Source organism: Corvus hawaiiensis, chromosome 4 (assembly GCF_020740725.1).
Source record: "Corvus hawaiiensis isolate bCorHaw1 chromosome 4, bCorHaw1.pri.cur, whole genome shotgun sequence".
NCBI classification, from domain to species: domain Eukaryota; kingdom Metazoa; phylum Chordata; class Aves; order Passeriformes; family Corvidae; genus Corvus; species Corvus hawaiiensis.
In genome coordinates this window covers 18,720,045-18,742,084 of record NC_063216.1, presented here as the reverse complement: position 1 = coordinate 18,742,084, position 22,040 = coordinate 18,720,045, and the positions used below count along the sequence as shown (strand labels likewise).

The window sequence follows — 22,040 nt, the reverse complement described above, 5'->3', positions numbered from 1 at the left end:
ATTTTGTCACACGACTAATGCCAGGTCATTGCTGTGCCACAAAAGTGCTTTTAAGAGAACTGAATCAGAAGATAATAGTTCAGAATTTCAGGCTGGGGTTGCTCAACCTGTCTCTACTGCTTCCTCCCTGCCACATTGATAGGAATAAAAGGTTCATGGTCCCAGTGACCATAATGGAGAACAGGAGAACAGAACCTTTAATTTCCCAGCAAAGATTGCCTTGCTTTAGAGAGATGGTCCAATTCATGGCTGCATCCTTTACTCTTAGGAGCATAGGCTGGTTTTAGAGCATTTTTCAGCTGACTGAGGAGTTACATAATTGCACCAATTACATCCAATTACATAATTAGGGTAAATAAGTAATAATATAATTAGGTGCTGTGATTATGTAGTTATGACAGGTAGCACTAATGCTGATAAAAGCCATTACGAAACTTGCTAAGAACTGTGGACAGAGCACACGAGAATGAAACTTTCAGGGCTTCGTTTGCTAAAGTCTTTCATTCTTCCAATGGGCAAAATAATTAATTTAATTACTATGCCAATAGCCTTTTATTTTTGCAAATGAATAGAGGTACAAATCATAGGCTAATTCATAGCTCTGTTGAGCTGCAAAAAATTCAGCAGCTAATCATGTCCTTTTTTTTTTTTTAACCTCCATATATCTATTTACAGCTACCAAAGCTTGGGTGAAATATGTGTGTACAAATTACACCTCTGAAAAGCAAAGTACAAAAGTTTGGACATTAACCTTCATTGTTCCAGTTATCACATTAAACTGTCTCCTCTGACAAATGGACACAAGGAACATTCAAAGATTGCTGTATTGATGTAATACAAGTTATGTGCATCTCTGGGTTTGCTAGGGATGGTGTTTCTGGTTAAATGGGTTAGATAAACAGGGTTTTTTTCTACAGGAATGAAAATTCAATAGGGGAATCATTCATGCAGGTTCTCAGTGCAAACACAAGGCATGCAGCCAGCTTTTCAAAGTTTCTGTCTCTTCAGATATTGTATAATACCTGTCTGACTTCATAAAAGAGGCCTGGAGAGCAAACAAATACTAAAACCTAGTGCCCTGCTTTAATATTCATTAATATTTCACCCAATGACTGATAAAAGATAAGTGTGCAAGAAGAAAGGACAGCGCTGGAAGAGCAGACGTGCTTTATTCCCACCAACATCTCCATAAAGCTTGAGGTGTATGAACTGCATGTTGCTCTAGAATACATTTTATGCTTGATGCTTTTTTCTAAAAATAAAAAAACCCACAGAAAAATTAATACCTTTCTTTATGAAAGCTGGATAGCTCCTGACTACTTCTATCACTGCTCAGAGCAGTATGCTAAGTACTGAAGCAAACACGGAGCTGCTGGGAAAATCAAAATCACAGGGAACATCAGGAGTTTGCAGAGACAATGTCCACAGTCCAGAGCAGGAAAGCAAAAGAAGTGCTCTACCCCAAGGTCTTCTGAGGCCAGAGACAAGCAAGATAACGGTAATGCCTTGAAACAAACCACCCCTGGAACAGAAATACAAGTGAACTTGGAAACCTGCAAGAATCTTGCATTTGAGTGTGGGGTGTGTACAACATCATCCACGTGTTTCTTCCCCCTTCTTGAGAAGTGAGCTATGATGTGTAATAACTCCCATCCATTTTGGCACCCAGCCTGTCAAATAATATTCCAAAACAAGGAAACCACAGCATTCCTGGTATCTGTTGTGCTATCAGCAAGCCTTCAAACCAGATGCTTCACTGTTTGCTGGATAAATGATACATAGAAAAGACTGAGAGTCACAAAGTAGACAGTCATATTTTTGGGGCTCTGATGAGGCTGGGCAATGGAGAGAAGAGACTATCAGAACCTGATGCTTTTCCTGGTGCTTAGTTAATACTGATAATTATTCCAATGTTACTTTTTGCAATACTTTGCAAGACAGGAATAGGCAAATGCCAATAATAAATTGGTTCCTCGCCGCAGTTGTAGGGGTAGTGAGGATGATACTTGGAGCTAAACTCTACTTTCTATTAAAGTTACTGCAGCATACTCCAAAATTTTGACCTATGTGTATTGAAGGATAGATCTGAGTCTTGAAGACTGGATTTGGGTAGAAGTTCTCTTCTTTACTCTTCACTCTTTAAGTGATCTGGCTGTGAAAACACAGAATTCCATTAAATTCCACAGAATCCACTAAAGCTACAGAAGCAGCCATAGAAAGCATTCCTAATTGTAACAAAAACTAATAGAATGAAGAGAGTTCTTCCAGGAGTATGATTCACAGAGTTTTTTCAGCCATATTCTGTGTAGTATGAAATATAAAATCTCATTCCACCTTGTCCTTTTCAAAGAGGTCCCGACACTGCCCTGCTATTCCAACCACCATATATTTATAAATATTTCTTGCAATCCCATACACCCCCAACAAGCCTTTTTCAGCAATGAGTCAATTCCACTGGCAAGTCCCTTGTAAAAGGGTAATTTCAAGCCTCTTTTCTGCCAGATCCTAACCAGGATATGCTTTCTTACCCAGGACTTGGTCACCTCTCCTAGTATCACAAGGATGGTCACTCAGCCTTCAGGCTGTCACAGAGCCTGAATCAGCTCCTCTCTCTGTCTTCATGACAAAAGCCATACTCAGGCTTAATTAGTGCATGGAATGTAGCACATCTCACTTGCCTGTGGTGTAACTCATTACTATCAGGCTGTGTTTGGTTGGGACACACCAAACACATCTGCTACAGCAGCTCATATGTTTGACAGCTGCAAAACTGCCTCTGAGAGTTTCCTTTTTGACTCTTCTTTTGGTCCAGAGCAAAGCTGTATCTCTAAATCTCTTCCAGTTGAATATCATACACCATTCCTCCAGTCAGATTATTTTCTTTAATTTCTTAGTATTCCTTGTAGCATGTGATATACTGTAAATTCTTTGGCTCCAAGAGAAAGTGTCCTTTTTTTGTTCACTTAAGAAGTTCCAATTGCTTCTGCTAGGCAGCACATCTTCCCTGGATTTCGTACTAGGAGTTTAAACTACACAAAGACACAACTACTAATCTCATACCAGACACTTGTAGTTCAGTCAAACATTTATTTCTCCTTTTTTCTCCCACTCCACCATTTATACTTTCATTCCATTTAAGCTTTACACTTCTAGGTCCATAGGTACCTCTTCATGATCCAAAATAACTTTTAACTTTATATACACTGATGGAAAAAGAGAGTTTAATAATCCCAAAATCTGGATTACTGCTAACCACTTAAACAGCCAGTGCTCTGCCACAGAGGAACAGGGGCTTTGAGAAATCAGTTCAGTGCTTGAGGTCAGGTGAGTTTTTGGTGCTTTTCTGTTAGTATTTTAGATATTCCAACAGGAGTTCCAGCCATTAATGCAGAAGTAAAATACATTAGTGAATTACACATCAGAAAAGTCAAACCACTGCTGGCACAGGATGAATACACTTACTGTGAATATTAATGCATCTCTTGGAATTAAACATTAATACTTAACATACATACCACAAAGTTTAAAATCTTACAAACATTGCAGGGAGAGGAAGAGGAGGAACAAATGAGACAAGCCCCAAAGTCTGATTCCACAAATTAAAGTGTTTTTCTGAGATAAGCCAAAATATTTCCATGTGTAAGAGGACAATTTGCCACTATCAGTAATTTCTCGTAATGCAACAGCATCTACAAAGATGTGTTTTATGTTTTCTACCTCGCCCACCACCCTGCAGAAGTGTAGATCCATCACTGCCTACAGTATACATGCTCTGAGCTGGGCAATGAGACTGATGGTTCAAAATTCATGGAAATAGGCTGTTCCTCTGTACCTGAGCACTGAATTCCCATCACCTGCCACAGCACCTTCCCTTCTAGTGGCAAAAGCACTTACAAAAGCTCAATTTAAGTGCAGCAATCAAGCACACACTCCTGTCTAAACACAACCATTTCTACTAATGTGAGTTCTTCAAGGTAAGCTCTGCGTAAGCCTGCACAGTGCTTGGGAGTCAACTCTAATTTTAGCCTGCTCCCCATTAGGCATCTTGTCTAAACTAACCATTTAGGCTTTCAAGGGAGTGAGAAAGGTGAGTCAGCCCAGCTATCCTGGACATCCATCTGAAGGCAGGATAAATAACCCAGCTTTCTGCACTGACAGGGCAGAAAGGAGCTGGGATCGATCGAAACCCGGCGCCTGACCCGACGACAGCTGAAGTGAAAGGAGAAGAATCTTCCCCTTGGCTAAACTGGGGACTAAAAGGCCACCCAGCACCTCAGTAATGAGGCTGGGTAGTATGTCCAATCAAAATCCTGATGAGGGATAACAGAGTGATAGCCTTGATAAGAAATGTGGCTCCAGAAATGCATAAACAGTGAAGCCTGATGCGCATTTGGTTACAGCCTCCTCCGGGATTCAGACATATGCCAGCTCTGCAACCACAGGGCCTGGCACAGGCCCTGAGCAGTGCAATACCTGCCAGCAAGTCCACAGGAAGAAAATGCTGCACCAGAATATCCCAGCAGGCAGGCAGCATTCCTCAAAAATGAAGCCCCAGGCCAGGCAGCCTTGATAATCCATCATTCTCAGTCACCAGAATGAACCCTCTTCGGCAGCAGGCTGGAAACAACGGAATCGAACACCTCTCTGGCCCAGTGTCATCACATTTCTCTCTCTGAATCCAAGTACTCTCACTGCTTCCCAAGGCAGTTTCTGTGGCTCTTAAAATCCCTGTGGCTGCTCTGCTTGGTCTTTTCACTCACTTGTTCAGAGCAGCCATAGGAGAAAAGCACCAGCCCTGAGCACTGACCCTGCATTTCAGTGCTCAGCAGGAGATGTTATTTTTCTGGACAGCAGCCCAGAGGCACTGGACAAGGCTGGAGTAGCAGCAGATGTTATGATGCATGCTCTCCTGCCCCAGCTTTGGCTAATGAGGCAGCAGAACCCACAGAGCATGAGAGCACCGACGCCAAACTGGAGACTGCGGCCTGCACCTTCATCTTTTTCATTATGTTTAAGAGCAGGTTTTGTTGCAGACTAAGACACATGAAAAGATCTTTAAAAATACAGATCGATGCCTCCTATTGTTCAGAGAGAGGGGAAAAGAAAGATATTCTCTGCCCTAGCTGCAAGGAGCATCTCTCAGTTGCATAAAGCACATGCCCAAATTGACTTACCACAATCATTTGTGCCACGTAGCTCTCCGGGCCAGTGTATTCAGTTGGATCTTTAACTTTGACAAGAACTATAAAGTACAAATAATGCCACATGTTGTGTTCTGCCTTTATATGCTCCTCAAACGAAACAGTCTTGTTATCAAATTTGTCTCTCTCCAGTCCTGCAAAAAGAGAAGAACATAAAGCCAAAAAATAAACTTCAACATAAAAATACACAAATCTGTTAAATATGTTAGAAAAAGGAACCTAACTTAATTTAAAGGACCATAAATTTGAAGGATCTTAATTTAAAAGCCATAACTGCCAGGCAAGAAATACCAGGCCAGAAGGCATTCCTGACAGAAGTCTTTCAACGCAGCATTTATTCTCTTTTGTGATATTTCCTCTTAATAACAATAACAATATAATAAATATATTACAGTTTTACAGTGCCTTCTATGCTGAGGGCTATAAAGTGCTTTACAAGTGTTGGCTCTGGCTCTTCCTAGATGTATACTGGGAAGCACACAGTGTGCAGTCCAGGTCCTGGTCTTCCAAAGATTTATGCACACTTTTAGCATGAAGCATATAAACAGCCCTACTTAAGGTTCAGTGGGATTGTTTGTGGGCTTAAACCTGGCAGAGAGGGTGAGTCTCTGCAGCTCTATTGTCACACAGTCTTTACAGAGCTGTAGTCATAAGAATTTTTTTGGATTTTTCCCTGTAATGGGCCAGATCTCAGAAGAATACCAGAAGTGAGAAAGGAGAGGAACCACCAATGTTTGCCTCCATATTACTGCTCTCCTCCCTGCATTTCCTGTCCACAGACATTAAAGACATGTTGTGCTCTGCACAGCATTCAGCCCTGTCAGTACAACAGCCTACAAAAAAGCAGGTATTTCTGAAGTCCCCCGGGGAGTGAAGGCCTGGCCCTCTTTGTGAGTGCACTTCAAAATAAGTGTGATTTATCCATGGGCTTTGCAGAGATGATTTCCACGGAATTCTTTTGTTCCCTGCTTCGTGCCACCTTCTGAAATCGGCAGTTCTTGCTGATGCTTCCCTTCTGGAATGCCCTGTGCTGTGAAATAGAAGCTGCACTTTCATCTGCAGCACACTCTGTGAAACAGAGTCAGCAGCTGCCCCATCTCCATTAGTGGTGATGATGCAAGTGTGAGACACAGCTCTTCTGCCTCGGATTCTGGGCGAAGACTGAGAAGCCATCTCTCAGCAAAGCTAGCTTTTGATTCATAAACCAAATCTTTTTCCTAATGAGAGTTTCCAAATCAAACTCTGACATTTTTACAGACTTTCCTTGTAGAAGATAACCATGCCCAGGGTCCAAGCTTTATTTATTGAGGAATAGTTAATTTTCATTCCTTTCACCCTCAAATATCTCAACAGATCAGTAACACCTACCACAAATGAAACAGGTGGTCTTTAGTATCTCCTCCTTTTTCTGCTTTTCACTCCTGAGATCAGCAAATGTGTCAATGATGACTCCAAAGATCAGGTTGAGAACAATAATTATGACAATGAAGTAAAACAGAAGATCATAAACAACTCGTGCAGCAAACAAGGGCTCCTGCAATAACAAGGTTGCAAGAAAGTATAAAAATAGCACAACTCTAAAATATTAAACAACATTTTCACATTAGCTCAAGCAAAGCTACAGATCTTTCTTTTCATATGCCAAATTCTGCTAGCCTTACTCACAGGACTAGGGAGGAACTATTTATGTGTACGGAGGCATAAAACCCAAGTCCTTTTCTTCACCATGATAGAGACCTGAAGTCACCCAATTGTTCAGTTTCCCACACATTCATGTGGATAATAGCACTACCCTTTGTGGCGTGCTTCCATGTAATTAGCATTAAAGAGCTGCTAAGTGGCACGGGTCAATTTCAAAGGGTCACTTTCAAAGTCTGTAAGAGCTTACAGATTCCACTGGGGATAAACTTTGGCTCCTGCAGAACCTCCCGGTCTTCGAGACAGGATATAGACTCCTACTACCAGCACAGGGAGCTCTTCCATCCAGATTCGAGCTGTCTCTGGACTCTTGCAAGCCCTGCTGAGATCCTACTTAATCCTGAATTTATTTATAACACTTATGGTGTGGCTCATCAAGCAAAGTGCCGCTAGATTGCCTTTCTTTGTGATGTTCTTTTTTGAGCCTAAATAAAAATGCATGAAACCACCCAAATATTACGGGAGGTCCTTAAATGAACTGAATTTTTGAGGAAACTTCTGGAAGAGAAAATATGCCACAATATATGAAATTCTGTTTTGACCTTCATGCTGGACCTATTCAACAGGACCTATTCCACGGCAGATGCCATGCTGAATATAAGCTAAAATGTCCAGGTGGAACTTCCTGGGATCAGTCCCTGCCCGTTCCTCTGGTGCCATGGCTGGGCCCCACGGAGCAGAGCCTGGGCCCTGCTCGGAGCCCTCCCTGCACACAGGGACACCCAGGGCTGAGGGCCCCTCTCAGCTGGGGCTCCTCTCCAGGCTGAACAGCCCCAGCTCCCTCAGCCTTTCCCTGTCAGGGATGCTCCAGGCCCTAAATCATCTCCGCAGCCTCTGCTGGCCCCGCTCCAGGAGCTCCCTGTCCCTCCTGTGCTGAGGAGGCCAGGACTGGACACAGCACTCCAGATGTGCCTCACAGGGCTGACTTCTTAGCAGTGCTTTGAAGGTTATGATATTCTGCATTTTTCCAGAAGTGGCAAACAACTACCTAGAGATCCCTTCTTCAAGTATCAACATCACACCAAGCTTAGCTCTTCCTATTAAATATCCCATCTGGAATCTAAAAATTAAGTGGATAAATCAACTGTGTGACATGAGATCAGACTAGATACAAACACTGTCTATGACCTCCAAAAATTGACTTTGGCATTCATGAGATGCACAGGGAGTAATGCATTTCCTCAGCCAAAACACTCACATCTTTGGAAGGCTTTCTGAGCACGTCTCCCACACCACCACCATTCCGCAGGCCTTGGTTTAACACAGTCACAATGCACATGAGCAGGGTGTCACAGGTCCTTTCTATTCCATCCTCCTCTTCTTCACCTGCAAACAGGAACCACAGCATCAAACAATCACTCATCAAACAAAGCTACAATTCTGTGTTAGAGAAAGCAACTGGAAGACACATCTGCCTCTCATATTTCTCATCCAGAGCCTCATTGATCATCCCCACCCATGTGCACATCGCTGCTGGTGACATACTTAGGCACATCAGGCACACTTAGCTTGAAGAGAGACAGAGAAAATCACAAGCAGGGCTCCCACCAGAGCTGTTAATGACCCAGACCTGCCATCTCTGCTCATGGGAGCACCCCTTCTCCTTGCAGTCCTCCCACTGCTTTTTCAGTGGGCCCCCTAAAAACACGGCATAGACAAGAAGCAATATAAACAGAGAATTAGAAGCACATTTGTAAAAGGATTGTCTTCCTGTGAAATCATTTCTCTACCTACTCCTGCACAAGCCAAGTTATGTTAGCATTTCAAACCATTAAGGAGAGGCTGGCTTTTGTTCGAGTCAATCTGTCCATGATCTTTCCACCAGCACACGTGCCCAAGCACAGGTCTGACAGACATTAAATGAAAGGCTCCCCCTGACCTCAGCTTTAAAACTTGGATTCTGTTCTTATCTGTGCTGCAGAGCTGCTGCGTGGTTTTGGCCGAGGGTACTATTGTGCAGTAGATATTTGAACGTGCAGAGGAGCTGGGCTGGAACACCAACCCCAGGGGGACTTTGTCCGCCTTGGCCGGAGTCCCTCCACCACACGCTCCCTGCATCCACAGCCTCCCTTTGAAGAGCTGTTCCCTGTGTCCTGCTGGCTTGAGCTGAAGGCTCAGGGCTGTGATTGCCATTCCTCCTGCTTTCCTTTCTCTTTAGGGACACTCTTGCTTAGGCGGGGAAGGCAGCGATTCACACTTGGTTTGCTCTGTGCGCTCATTGTAACACAGTTTAATAAATAACAACATCCCGCTGTGAGAGTTGACTGAAACACATATTTAACAGCCCCAAACCACCACATCTGGGGCACTGAGATAGACTCTGATACATTGAACTGACTGCAAGCACTCACATTGCAGACAAGTAATTTGGATTTAAATTTAATTTTGGATTTGGGTTCCCAAATTGTGGTGCAGGCATCCCGGCTGGGATGGGCAGGACAGCGCTGGTGGCTGCTGCTTTTGCCACCACTGCTTCTGTGCCACAGGCAAATTAAATGAGAAAGAACTCCCTACCAAAGGAACTTTGAGTAAAAAGAAAAGCAAGAGCAGACATCAGGACAGACTTCCCTGTTAAACTATATGGTCATTACAGACACTACTCCCACAAATAATCCCGGATTTAAAAATAACTGCTTAAATATTGAAACTGAAAGGATTGAAACAAGAAACTTTTTTTATCCTGTCATATCTAGATTTTATTTTTACTAGTACAGTGATGTTATTCATACCAACTAATTTTTGCTGTTGTATCCTGTCAAACAATACTCCACCTTTTTTTTTTTTTTTGGAGCTGTGCTTGAGAAGGAGACCATCCACAAAATAAATTTAAAGCCTTGAAAAAAGCCATGGCTTCTATTTCCTTTAGGTAACTACAGTATTTTCACTGGTCACAAGACCAGACTCAGGTGCTGGAAGCAGCAGATGATCAGATTGTGGTGAACCAAGGCTGAGAACTGGAGAGGGAATTATCTACCAGCAGCCCTAACCCCCAATTCTCCCTGTCCATGAGATGCTAATTCAGAGCAAGCCAGGCTTCAGAGAAACAAGATACATCACCTTGTGCATCTTGCAGCACAGAGCATCAGCATCCCAGAAAAGCTCCCAGAAAAGCAAGCGCAGGTTGCAAGATCTTTGCCAAAGAACCAGACAGCCCAAAGTTGGCAGAAACCTCTAGAGCAGCAACGTAGGCTGTGGGGAGTGTACAGACATCGTTTCTTCTGTTCTATTTCCACTCCAAGATGTGGAGCAACAAGAGCTGCCTTCAACCTGGGAGCCAGGCAACCCCACAGGCACATGTTCTGCCTCAGCTGTTCTGTCTTCAATGCTCAACAGCATTCACAGTGTGGGCTCAGCCCCTCTAGTCACCCGTACTTGAAAGAAAGGAGTGGATCTGTAGAGTGGATTGTTGTTAAGGACCCAATATTGACACCAGTTGAGGTTCAGGGGGGGTTATTTGCAAGCAGTTCCACCATGGAGAGTGGCTGGTGAGGGTCTGCACAGCATTAGTCAGGCTGTCTTCTGATTCAATTGAATTCAAAGGCAAATCTGGTTAAGCACTAAGCCAACCCCACAATGTTAATCATGGGGCAGGGGCAGGGATAACAGGAAGATTTACTTCAAAAATCCTCATCTGATGGCCCACGTCAGGTGAGACATGCCTGTGCCCACGGTGATCCAGCACAACTTGCACAGAGCAGGACCAGGCCTGGCAGCGGAAGGAGTCTTTGGAAATGTCCCCTTTACAAACAGGTATCTGTGCACTTTTCTTGCACAGGTCTTTATGGGCTACGGAGGATGAGGAGATACATCCTGTAGGATGTGAAGTTCCTTTAAGTGATTAGGCACTTCACCAGGCATAGACTTAAGTGATATGGAAATATTTTTGGAGTGGAGAGAAGGGAGACTCCGAGGCAGATGAGGTGAAGTATTTTTATGCTGACAGCCCAGAGCAGTAGTGAGCAGCAGGCTGCTGAGAGGGGAGGCTCTCTGGGCACAGCACACTGGCTCCCAGGGAACTCCCTCATCAGTCAGAGCAATGACTGAGCACAGGCTCCACCAGCAAAACCCAAGGAAGAAGCAGAGTCCTGTCAGAAGAAATGATCAGCAGTGATCTGGTCTGAAAAGCAACATAATTCATGTTGCACTCGGGACCTGAGATGCCACTGAGAACAATTTCTCTTTGCCGTACACAGCTGTGGACTTCTCTGGTGCTACAATGTGAAACTTCCCCTATCTCATAGAATCATAGCACCATTAAAGTTGGAAAAGACCTCTGAGACTGAGCCCAACCACTCACCTAACCCTGCCATATTCTCCACTAAACCACATCTCAAGTGCCACATCCCCACACCTTTTGAACACTTCCAGGGATAGTGACCTCATGCCTTTGCATTCCACCACACTTACACTTTTGCCAGAGGGGAAATCTGTCCCAGGAAAAGACAGAAAGTAGAACAATTCTTCTGACCAGGTGGCTAAGGTGAGCAAAACTGTTCTTGCTGAATGTTGGTGGGTTTTAACGGCACTGGATAAATGAAATTTCTTCAAGATTAAGTAAGAGTGCACTTAGATGTTTTGTACAGCCCTCTTTCATTATGGTTTGATTTTAAAGGAGCAGTACCCAAACAATGAGAAATGTGAGATTTCTATCATTTAAAGAGCTTGGCAAAAGCCACACTGCATCTCTTTGACTGATTGATTACTCTTTGAATGCAGCAACTTTGCCAATAGCTCTTAGACTGTTTTCTCTATCTAGCCAGACAGCTTCTCATGTTGTTTATGAGGCCTGTTTACACACCAGCTGGGGAGAAAAAGCCTGCTTTTATAGAAGCCTGCTTTTATAGCCCTTTCCCTGAAGGCTTTGATCCTAAAAACTCAAAACTTAGTAGTGGAAGAATAAAGCTTATGAAACAACATTATATTGGCACACAGGAAGGGACCGTTTATGTCCTCAGTTTCAGCCCCCAGCAACCATAGGCAACTGTGGCAATAAATATTTTAAGCCTGCAGACCATGCACACACCTCCACTGCAAAGGCCACAACACATCAAACCAAACTTAATACCTGCAATGAAAGACCAGCCACCTCAACCAGACATGGAAAGAGTGGGAGACAGACAGACCCGTGGGCCTGGATACAGGTTCTTAGGTCTTCTGGCTACAAAACAGCCTTGGCCCAGATGCATGTAGAAAAAATACCCAAAAGCTTGCTGATAGATATGTTATGCCATGACAGTGAATTTCTGTGGCCCTAACTGGATCCAAAGTGGCTCAGTGTGTGCAGGTGAGGATGCTGCAGACAAGCAGCAAGCTTCTTCTCTCAGCTAAGTCACTTGGCAAGAAGCAACCTGTCTGTTCAAGCATAATGATTCAGCAAGCTCTTTTAATAACAAAGTTAATGTCAGTGCATTTGGAAATCAGGTGTGGGAAGCACTCCCATTAACAGCAAAGCTGCCAACTAAGCTCCAAGCCTTGCAGAAATCGAGCACTTCTGACTCACAACAATGATCGTCACTTCTCACACCGGCAGAAGTCCCTGCAACAGCAACACACAAATCAGAGAATCACAAAGTGGTTTGGCTTGGAAGGGACCTTAAAGATCATCTCATTCCAACCCTCTGCCACAGACAGGGACACCTTCCACTAGACCAGGCTGCTCCAAGCCCCGTCCAACCCGAACATTTCCAGGGATGCCTCGGTTCTAAGTGATCATCGGTCTGAGGGAACTTCTCTACTAACCGGGGTTAAGGGGTGGGATGCTCGTGGAACAGTTCTCTTTTGCACAGGCTCCCATCATTGATGTCAGGGTTGTAGTGGGAACTTCACCAATACCTGTCGAAAAAGCAGGATGTTGACAAAAAGACAGGTACTACATTGATGTTAAGTTTTAAATCATTATTTTCTAGGAGCAAATCACTGGGTTGGAGAGTTAAGAAGAAAAAACAGAACAAATTACACCAGCAATTCCTCCCTCCTCAAAAGAGTCTGCCTCAACAGCTCAAAGCAATCACAATGAACAAAAACACAGTTTTATATTTACTGTATATCACAGCTCTTCCCATTTCATCTCCTGAAATTAATGAATCTACATCAAATGCAGCTGCTTCTGGTGAGAACAAAATATATTCAAAGCAAGAAACAACTGTCAGATATGAAAATAATGTCAGTTTTTAAAACCATTAGATAAATTATTCACAAAAGCTGACAAGAAGGACACCAAGCTGATGTTCAGTTATCCTGAATGTAGAATATTTAAGGGTTTTCAAGGATTATAACACAGTTTGGTACTCATTTGTAAATATGTATGGGTTTGTGTAAAACACTAATTTAACATTCCCAAAGTGGTAAATGTGTACATCAGCTTGATTTTATCAAACCAATTTTATCTTGTGCACCTTCAACAATTTTCTGCATTTCAAATTAGAGTTACAAAAAGGTTTAAGGAGAAGAAAATGAAGGCAAAACTATACAACAAAATAACAGCCTAAGACAGTATATCTAATGCAGAAAACACGCACTCTGACTTACTCTTTCTGCTACTTTATAAAGAAAAAATTTAAAGCACTTGTCCCGGGAAGCATAATGTTCCATCAACATGCAGTCAGCATATTTTCTTGATGAGTTTTTGATCAGAAATGGCAATGTATGAAGCCAGCAAGAACATACCCACACCACAAAAATCTGCCAAGAACTCAACAGAAGCAACACAAACACACAGGAGCTGCTGCCCTGGATCAGACCAGAGCTGCATGTAGCCTGTTTTATTACGACGGTCACAACTACCTTTCAAAGTGAGACTTCACACCTTAAGTTCTGTCCCAAAAATGAATGGTAAATCACATATAAGCCAATTTAGCCCCTAATGGATGATCAGTGGCAAAAAAAAAAAAAAATTTAAAAAAAATCATGGTGTGTTAAAGAAATCTGTCGGGTTCTGGTTGTTTTCATATGGTTTCGAACCAGCTGTAGAAGCACGCCAGGCCCATGAGTCTTGAATGACCTTTGCCTTGTTTGTGAGCTTTAAATCCTGAAAAAACAACTTCAGGAAAAGGCTGGCAAACACTGAGTGCACACAGCCCCCGCTGGATTCTGCCAGTTCTGTGCTTGCGTACAGGTCTGAAGAGCTCAGCATTTGGGAAAATCATGCCTCTAGGAATTTAATCACCGGCTATTCTCAGGTATTTCTCTGCAGCCAGTTACTCCCCTGCCCATGCTCCCAGCAGGCTGGTTGGCAGCACACACAAAGCTCTCAACAGACCAGACGTGGCTCTTTTCTAGCAAAGCAAGTTTGTAACTCTCTATTCACTTTACTAAAGCCTCTCATTCCAGCAAGCTGAAATCCTGGCCTTTTAAAAACTGGTTCCAAACCTCCAAATGACTTTACTGAAGCCAGGATTGCACACTAATGATTATCATGAAATACACACTGAATTTAAAAGATGCTCCTATCAGTAGAAGTGTGGATTCTGTAACAAATTTCTGCTGGATTAAGCTTAAAAAGCAATGAAATGAATACAGCTACTGAACATGTTAAGACCACATGCCTCATACAGTACACAGAAATTATTATGAGCTGCTTTTAAGGTGGGATGAGAACCAATACAATCCACTTTGAGCTGCTTTTCCCGATACTTAGGAAATACAGGTTATTTTTTTAATGTTATCATGAGTTTGTGAGGCAAACATAATAAATCAAATGTGTTAGATTTTAGTATTTAATCAAATAAGCCCAGACTAAAACAACCCTATACACTTTACATTTTACACAGAGAATTAATTGAGTTCTAAGGTATATGGAATTTGTTCTGCTCTCACACAGGCACAAATAAAGAAATTTTATGTCCTTAGATGAAAAGTTAGGTTAGGCAGACAGAAAAAGGGATATGTGGGAAGCAAATTTTAATATAAAAAACAGTACCTGCAGCAGGAGTCCTGATTTTCAACCTGTCAACCTCCATGATAAAGTCATCTTTCAGGAAGAGGAAGCCAATGATGGAGAAGAGATAAACCAGGATGAGTGCTAGCACTGCAGTGAGGATAATTGAACGGCCATTCCGGGTAACACTTTTTATCACATTTAGCAATGTCTCCTCCCTGTACACAAGATCAAACAGCTGGGGAAAGCACAGAGTAGAGGAAAAGTGAATACAAATGAGGCAATATATAGATGCTACATAGGAAAACAATCTGAACTACTGAAACATGTCTCGGGCCATGTTCTACATTCTCAGCTTCATAAACTCACACTGATTTCAGTGGGAGCTGGGCATGCTTATGGAGGAAGAAATCTAGCACAGAACTTTAAATTTTAAAATTAATTATAGCAAAATCCAAAGCCACAAAGTATATTTGAGCCTGACCCAGAGACAGACAACACCTACCATCAAGATCCGTTGTTTCCCCATGTTTAAAACCAGGCTAGATTAAAATTTAAGAAGTGTCTTAATACTATGGATCTATATCTACAAAATAATTTTTCATGTTCTCTCCTGTCGGACAAACATGCACAGACTGCAACTCAAAAATGCACTCATACATGTAAGTAATTACATATTTGTAAACTTTCTTCGAGCTCATGGCATCATGTAAATGTCACATGGACAAGGATTGGGGCAACCTCTTTTTAGGACAAACTTAAATTCATGGCACTGTTTGCATAAGACTAGAAACTTCTATTCTTCTCTACCCTGCACTATATGCTTTCCTGGTATTTAACTTTAAAGAAAAGTATATATTAAGATAATATTGCTTTAAATGTCAAAAGCCTAAACCAGCAATTAAATGAGACAGGAGCTTTATAAGAACCTGTAACTTTTTTTCTCTTACAATTTTCTTGATGTTCTATAGTGCTTTGGACCTTATCTATAATGTATGTATTTCTACTTCCAAACACTAAGATTACAGATATAAGGTGACACGCTATGATTTATCAAAACACTCCACAGAAGATGGTATTAGCCACAATTTGTAAGATCTGAAATCCACAGCCCTGTGAAAGGATTAATAATAAAGGAAGAAAGAGGGGGATAGTTATGAACAAATATTAGAGTTTAGACTACATCCACTACTAAGTGAACACCTGGAAGCAACCTGGGAACGTGGATAATGTCCATGAATCATGGACATTGGTCAATAGCAGTCACTGAAAAAAAGTAAGTATATGAAATGTTTCTTAAGCTGCTTGACACTTTGCAAAGCATTTTAAAACAAAGATCACCTAACTCATTGAAGGAACAGCCAATAATTTGTGCATTTTTTAAGCAGGAGAGTTAGATCCATTTGAAGAGGGTCCTGCAGCTACAGCCACAATCTTGCCTCCTTTGAAATCTGCCCAAACTTTGAAGCAGACTTTAATGTCAAAATCTGGAAAGTCTGACTTCAAGAGGCGCTTTACCTGAGTTAGCACTAAACCTCTGAAAATTTTAGCGTGCTTAACACGTCTTTGAAATGCTGGGAGTTCACCACTATTCAGGAAGCTGAGAAAAAATACAACAACAGAAAAGTGAACCCATGTAAATGACCACAATTTAGTCAGTCTCCCTACAAGTTTCACATGTTCCACTACAGAGCAAAAGGATTAGCAAATGAGCAGTGAAACACCTTTTACTGCTACTCAGCATGAAGGGAGCAGTTAGTGAAGTTTAGCATAATTTTGTGTGATTCATTTTCACTGCACCTGTACCACATTATTAAAAGGCATTCCATCTGGGTAATGGCAACAAAAGAAAATGAAGTGGGATACATTTCAAGTGATGAATCTTCCTGCTACACCACAGGCATGCCATCCCCATTTCCCAAGTCATTTGTTAAAAATGTATTGGGGATGAGGAATGGAATCCTTTGGTACAGGTACTGATGCCTGGAGTGGCTACCTAAAAACAGAGGCTAGACAAGAATAAGAGAATATTTAAGTATTATATATTATAATATATTTAATATAATATATTAAATATTAAGTATTTATTTGAAGGGCTTTCAGAGGTACACCCTGGGCAGTCAAAAGCCTCCACCCAAGATGGACCCTGGGTCACAGGTTCTTCACACTTTTTTAAGTTTGGTCCATTTGCATATCAGGGTTAATTCTCCATTTATAACTTCAGTTAATGATGTAATTACCCCAAGTTTCCCCTCATCTCCAGAAGCTTTTAGTTTACACATTTTGGGCCTTGGACAATCGAGTTGTCCTTGGAAAGCAAACCTAGAGAGGCTTTGTTACGTCCAACCAGCATGAGAGAACAGAAGTTAACAGGCCACAGGAAACTTCAGTTACACACTAGGCAGTACAGAATTTGAAAAATATAAAAGTTAAAACCTGAGGCATCATTCCCCCCACACACCACTGGACAACTGTCCCCAAAATGTTAGGACTGACAGAAGATACAGGAATGGTGGACACAGAATAGGGAGACAGCTGGGCAGGGTGATGATTGTCTGGAAGAAAGGAGCAAACTTTAAGCTCTAAAACAGATAAAATAAGTCCTAACAGAAAGAGGTTCTAATAAAAACAGCAGCTCCTAAGGGGCAGCAACACAACGGCATGCTAAAAATATACATGATTTGGCTTGATTGTCAGGAAGAAATTGAAGACAGCTGCATGGGTAACGGTATTTTCTATTTTTGCAAAGTTTTCCCCTCCACAGAAGCACGTACTCACCAGGAAGCTATAGAAGAACTCGTGCACGCAGAGGCCCAGCATGCAGACCAGGACATAGGCCACGTGATAGAGAAAAGCCATGTCCATGATGACCGCTCTGTAGCCACGGGTGAAAGTCCCACGGTTCCCAACAAAGCTCACCAGGAACACGATTTTGTTACAGAGCTGTGAGGGATAACAAAGGCTAGGTTTGTGCCATCAGAAAGATCCTGGTATTTATTGTTTGGGTTGCTGTCTAGATAGGTTGGTTTGACTCAATGCACAACCTTTAGATAGCTGGTGTGAGGTGAAAGAAATCCAGCTCCGACAGTGCACTGGGAATGAGCCCACGAGGGTGAGTGGAAGTACATCACCTCTCCAACACTGCACTGTGCCTCATTACATTGTGATTATTCCTATAATATTAGTTATAGTGAATAGGTGGGCAGGATTAATGTCACAAGGCATTAAAAACCAGCTGGGGAGTGACCTCCCAACAGTTTTGAGTTTAGACCCGAGACTACGTAAGAGCAGCTTGGCATGCTACTACCAAGAGAACAATAGTAACACAACAGAAAGTGTGTGTGGGGGGGGTGTGAGATCTATTTCCTTCACATCGTGTTCTTCAATACAAAATCCATAAAAAAACCCCTCAGAACTGAGGACATTTTTGAAGTGTAGCATTTAAACAACAGTGTCAGTTTCTCCATGGCTCCTGAGCTTTGCCTGCACACGAGCAGCAGTGCAGAAGTGAACAGGAAAGGGTCTCACCTCATCTCCTTGGCAGTCCAGGACAAGGAATGAGGACTCAACACAACTCCTTTGTTCGCAAATTTGACGTGGGCAAGCGCTGCTTACTTGCCTTTACCTTTGACTGTATGTCTGGGTGTTTTTCAGTATGTGAAATTCTCACACACAGAACTGGTGGCAAACAGCCCAATACTTCGTGCTGGGGTGCATTAGAGCTGTAGCAGTCAGGCAGAAATTTAAATAAATGACTTGTGAGCACGACTGTGTATCTTACCAAGCTCAGTAAGCATGCAGACTTATTCATGTCTAAGTTAAGAGATCTGGCAAAGGGCTGAGAGAATTTTTAATTTTGAAAACTCTTTTCTTCCTGAAAATACATTTAAGGTCTCAGAAACATTTCACAAATTTGTGTCAATAGTGCTGAGTGTACTGATAGAGAAAATTATTCTTTTAACATGACAAACTGTAGATTTGATTGCCCTTTTGCAGCAATATTTATTTAAATTTCATATTGTTTTTGTTTTTAAAATATTTGCATATGCACAAAACTAAACCAGCTTTTTTCTTAGCTTCCCACTTTGCTGACACTGCTGTTTCAGGATGACTGGAAATGATTTATTTTTTTGGCTTAACCAGTGAACCAGAAAAAGAAGTTTTTGCACCACTCTAATCAAAGGGTTTTTTTAATAGGAGACCCTTAATATCTTTCCTTCTGCTGAAAGGGAAATTCTGCTTGCTTTTGAAGTACTTACATTAGCAGCACCAAGGAGTATCAAGGTAGGACCGAGCCCTATAGTATATATAGACCTGAGAATAACAGACACCAAAAAGGGTCGAATGCCAACAGGCTTGGAGATGAAAAACAGCATTGCTGTGCAAAATGCCACTGCTATCCAGAGGAGCACGGAAAACAACGGTGAGAGCGTGCCTGTACAGAGGAGAAAGGGAGATTTGAGAAAGGCATCTTTGGAGACTCCATTTTCCACCAAGAAACGGATCCAAAAGATCAATTCCTTTGCCAGTAGAGCTAACAAAAGCGTGATTCATGCATCACAACTGCTGACCACGGCTTGCCCTAATTGCTGCAGGAGCTATTATTCTCAGAGTATTGCTGCTTTTTGCACAGGTAATAATACGAGCAGCTAATGAAATTTCCATTAAAATCCAGGGAGTGCTCAGAGATGGAACAGTTTACCCTTCTCCTGGAGCAAGCTACTAATCAGCTCCCTTCTGCAGGCATCATTAGGGCTCCTCCGGTCCGATTCCATGATTGCTCAGCTACAGAAATAGCCGGTCCTGGGGGCAGCACAGCAAGTGGCAAGCGCGCTGCAGTGCCACGTTTCCAGCCGCGGCTCCCGAAAAAGCACCTCCCTCCCGAAGGGCTGCGGATGTTCCGCGGGAGCCTCCGCCTCTGCACGGGCGCGGGGCACTTGGCACAGAGGGAGCAGCCGCGGGGCGCGGGCAGGGCCGGGCAGCATCTGCAGTGCCCGGAGCGCTGAGCGGCTGCGCTCGGCTCCCGGGCGCGCAGCGGGTCCCGGGCGCTGCGGGCGCGGCAGCCGCGGCTGCACAGCCAGTCCCTGCTGCTCTGCAAGATGCTGGCTCCAGGCGCTCCCCGAGTTTTGAGACATGGCCCTGTTTTCCCTCTCCCCTCTGCTTAAAGCCCTGGAAACACACCATGTTGCTGTGCTATAAAAAGCACATTCAGATCTCAGGGCGCTGTCACACTTGTACACTGACTTCTATTGTTATGGGATGAACTGAGAGGTCAGTGACGGCGGAGAAGGGAATAGAAAATTGAGCTAGACTCACAATAGAAATCATGCTATCTCTTTGGCAACAGATACACAGCTGAGCAGCATCACTGGGATTAGAAAACAATGAGATGAGGCCCTAGCCTCAACATTGAGATGGCATCCGAACTTCTGCAAAGTTCAGGAGTGTTTCTATCCCTGGCAGGAGATTCAAGGTCAGCTCTGTCAGAGAGTTTCTTTGCCAACAAGATTTGGAAACTTTTAACGGATTCTAAAAAATGACTTTCAAGCCAATCTGAAAGGTAAGGCCAAAGTTCTCTGTGGTTCTTCCACAAATCAGTTTTCCTTCTTCCCTACTGCAGGTCCAGCAATTTTACGTTGCAGGACCCATCCCAGTACCATGTGCAGACAGGCACCCTGGAGGCAAAAAGTCTTCACAGAATCATGGTTTGGGTTGGAAGAGACCTTAAAGATCATCCATTTACATCCCCCCTGCCATGAGCAGGGACACCTTCCATTATCCCAGGCTGCTCAGAGCCCCATCCAACCTGGCCTTGGACACTGCCAGGGATCCAGGGGCAGCCACAGCTTCTCCAGGCAACCTGTGCCAGGGCCTCACCACCCTCACAGGGAACAATTTCTTCCTCATATCCAATCTAAACTCACTCTCTGTCAGCTTGAAGCCATTCCCCCTTGTCCTGTCACTACATGCTCTTGTCTCTCTTCTTTCTTTCTTTCAGGCTCCCTTCAGGAACAGTCTTCAGCTGGAGCAGTATTGCTTATGTCATATTACATAAGAACTGCAGGTACCTACTAAAAGGCAGCATCTTGGCATGATTAGATCAGCCCAGGCACCTCAGACAGGTGAATAGAGGTGGATTTACACAGGGTGAAGGGAAAAATGGCAGACACATTCCAGCTGTTGGATCAGGCTATGGTGGAGGGGGAGGCTGGAAGTAAGGAGGCTGCCTCATGACCTGCTAATCTGATCTGGCCACACCTATTCCTTATTGCTCAGGAGTCATTTTGGCTTTACAAGCACCAGGAGCTGGAATCCTGAAATACGCTATCACTGGATTACTGGGGTCACTTAAACTAAAGCCATATAAATCTGCAGTTCAGAGTAAGTATTAATACCTACTGATTTCAGACTAGAGGACTTCCACGAGTATAGATTAGCTAAAATTTAGTAGCTTAAAAGATTTATTTTTAACCCTTTATTTCTCCTCTCATCCTCCATGGGCTCTAATGTGTGTGTGCTCCAAGTGACTCCCCAGTTTACAAAGCACTGTGGACAAGATGCTTCCCTTCTCCAGGGCACAGCCCTGCAAACTCTGCTTCATTCCACGAGGCTGTGGAGCTGCCTGTGCTGTGACCTGCAGAGACCACCCCGTGGGCTGCAAGGGCAGCGTGGTCCCCATGCCAGTGTATTTTCATCTGCTGCCTTTCTGTTCCGCCAGGCAGCAGGAATGTTTGCCGGTGCCAGCTGTGGTGTTTGTGAAAAGCACATGTATCTGCTAGAAGCTGGACTGCTTCCACCAGCCCAGTTCACATGCCATCAGACAGAGGTGACTTTCAGTCACATTACTGACTGGCCACAAATCAAAGGCCCAGAGGTGAATGGCTCTGCTCCCATTACCAGTATTCTGAACGATTTAGTCTCCTTTACCCTAATTAAGCTTGTTTGGGCTTCAAAGAGGCCTCCTGCTAGTCTGCTGCATTTATAGCAAATAATGAATTTCATTAAATATTTCCTGTGACACGGGATGAAGCAGAGACAGAATCATAAGTTTTAAGAGTATTTTTACATAATGCATTTATCCTCTGCAACAGTTATGCCCTTTTATCCCAATAAACAACATGGTGAAAAGCCAACAAGAGAGTTTGCAAATCATTCTCTTCCATATGTTTTCAGGACTGCAAGTCATTCATTTTGGTCAGGCTTAAGGAATCTCTGTCCCTCTGCTGCCAGGAATCCTCCTTCAGTTCAGAAGCTGCAGCTAAATC

General features: G+C 43.1%; 1 protein-coding gene across 5 annotated transcripts in view; it reads right to left on the bottom strand.

Annotated features, from left to right (window-relative positions):
* ITPR2 (inositol 1,4,5-trisphosphate receptor type 2) overlaps window positions 1-22,040 on the bottom strand; it is a 247,831-nt gene that overhangs the window by 19,752 nt on the left and 206,039 nt on the right. For 4 of the 5 annotated variants that reach the window (XM_048300591.1, XM_048300593.1, XM_048300594.1 and 1 more), the window contains 8 exons: window positions 19,035-19,210; window positions 17,554-17,718; window positions 14,818-15,013; window positions 12,639-12,731; window positions 12,400-12,435; window positions 8,098-8,225; window positions 6,570-6,735; window positions 5,175-5,335 (listed from right to left, as the gene is read on the bottom strand). In XM_048300591.1, coding sequence (XP_048156548.1) covers window positions 5,175-5,335; window positions 6,570-6,735; window positions 8,098-8,225; window positions 12,400-12,435; window positions 12,639-12,731; window positions 14,818-15,013; window positions 17,554-17,718; window positions 19,035-19,210 — 1,121 coding nt within the window. The remainder of the gene's footprint in view (window positions 1-5,174; window positions 5,336-6,569; window positions 6,736-8,097; window positions 8,226-12,399; window positions 12,436-12,638; window positions 12,732-14,817; window positions 15,014-17,553; window positions 17,719-19,034; window positions 19,211-22,040) is intronic. The other variant, XM_048300592.1, reaches the window with a different exon arrangement.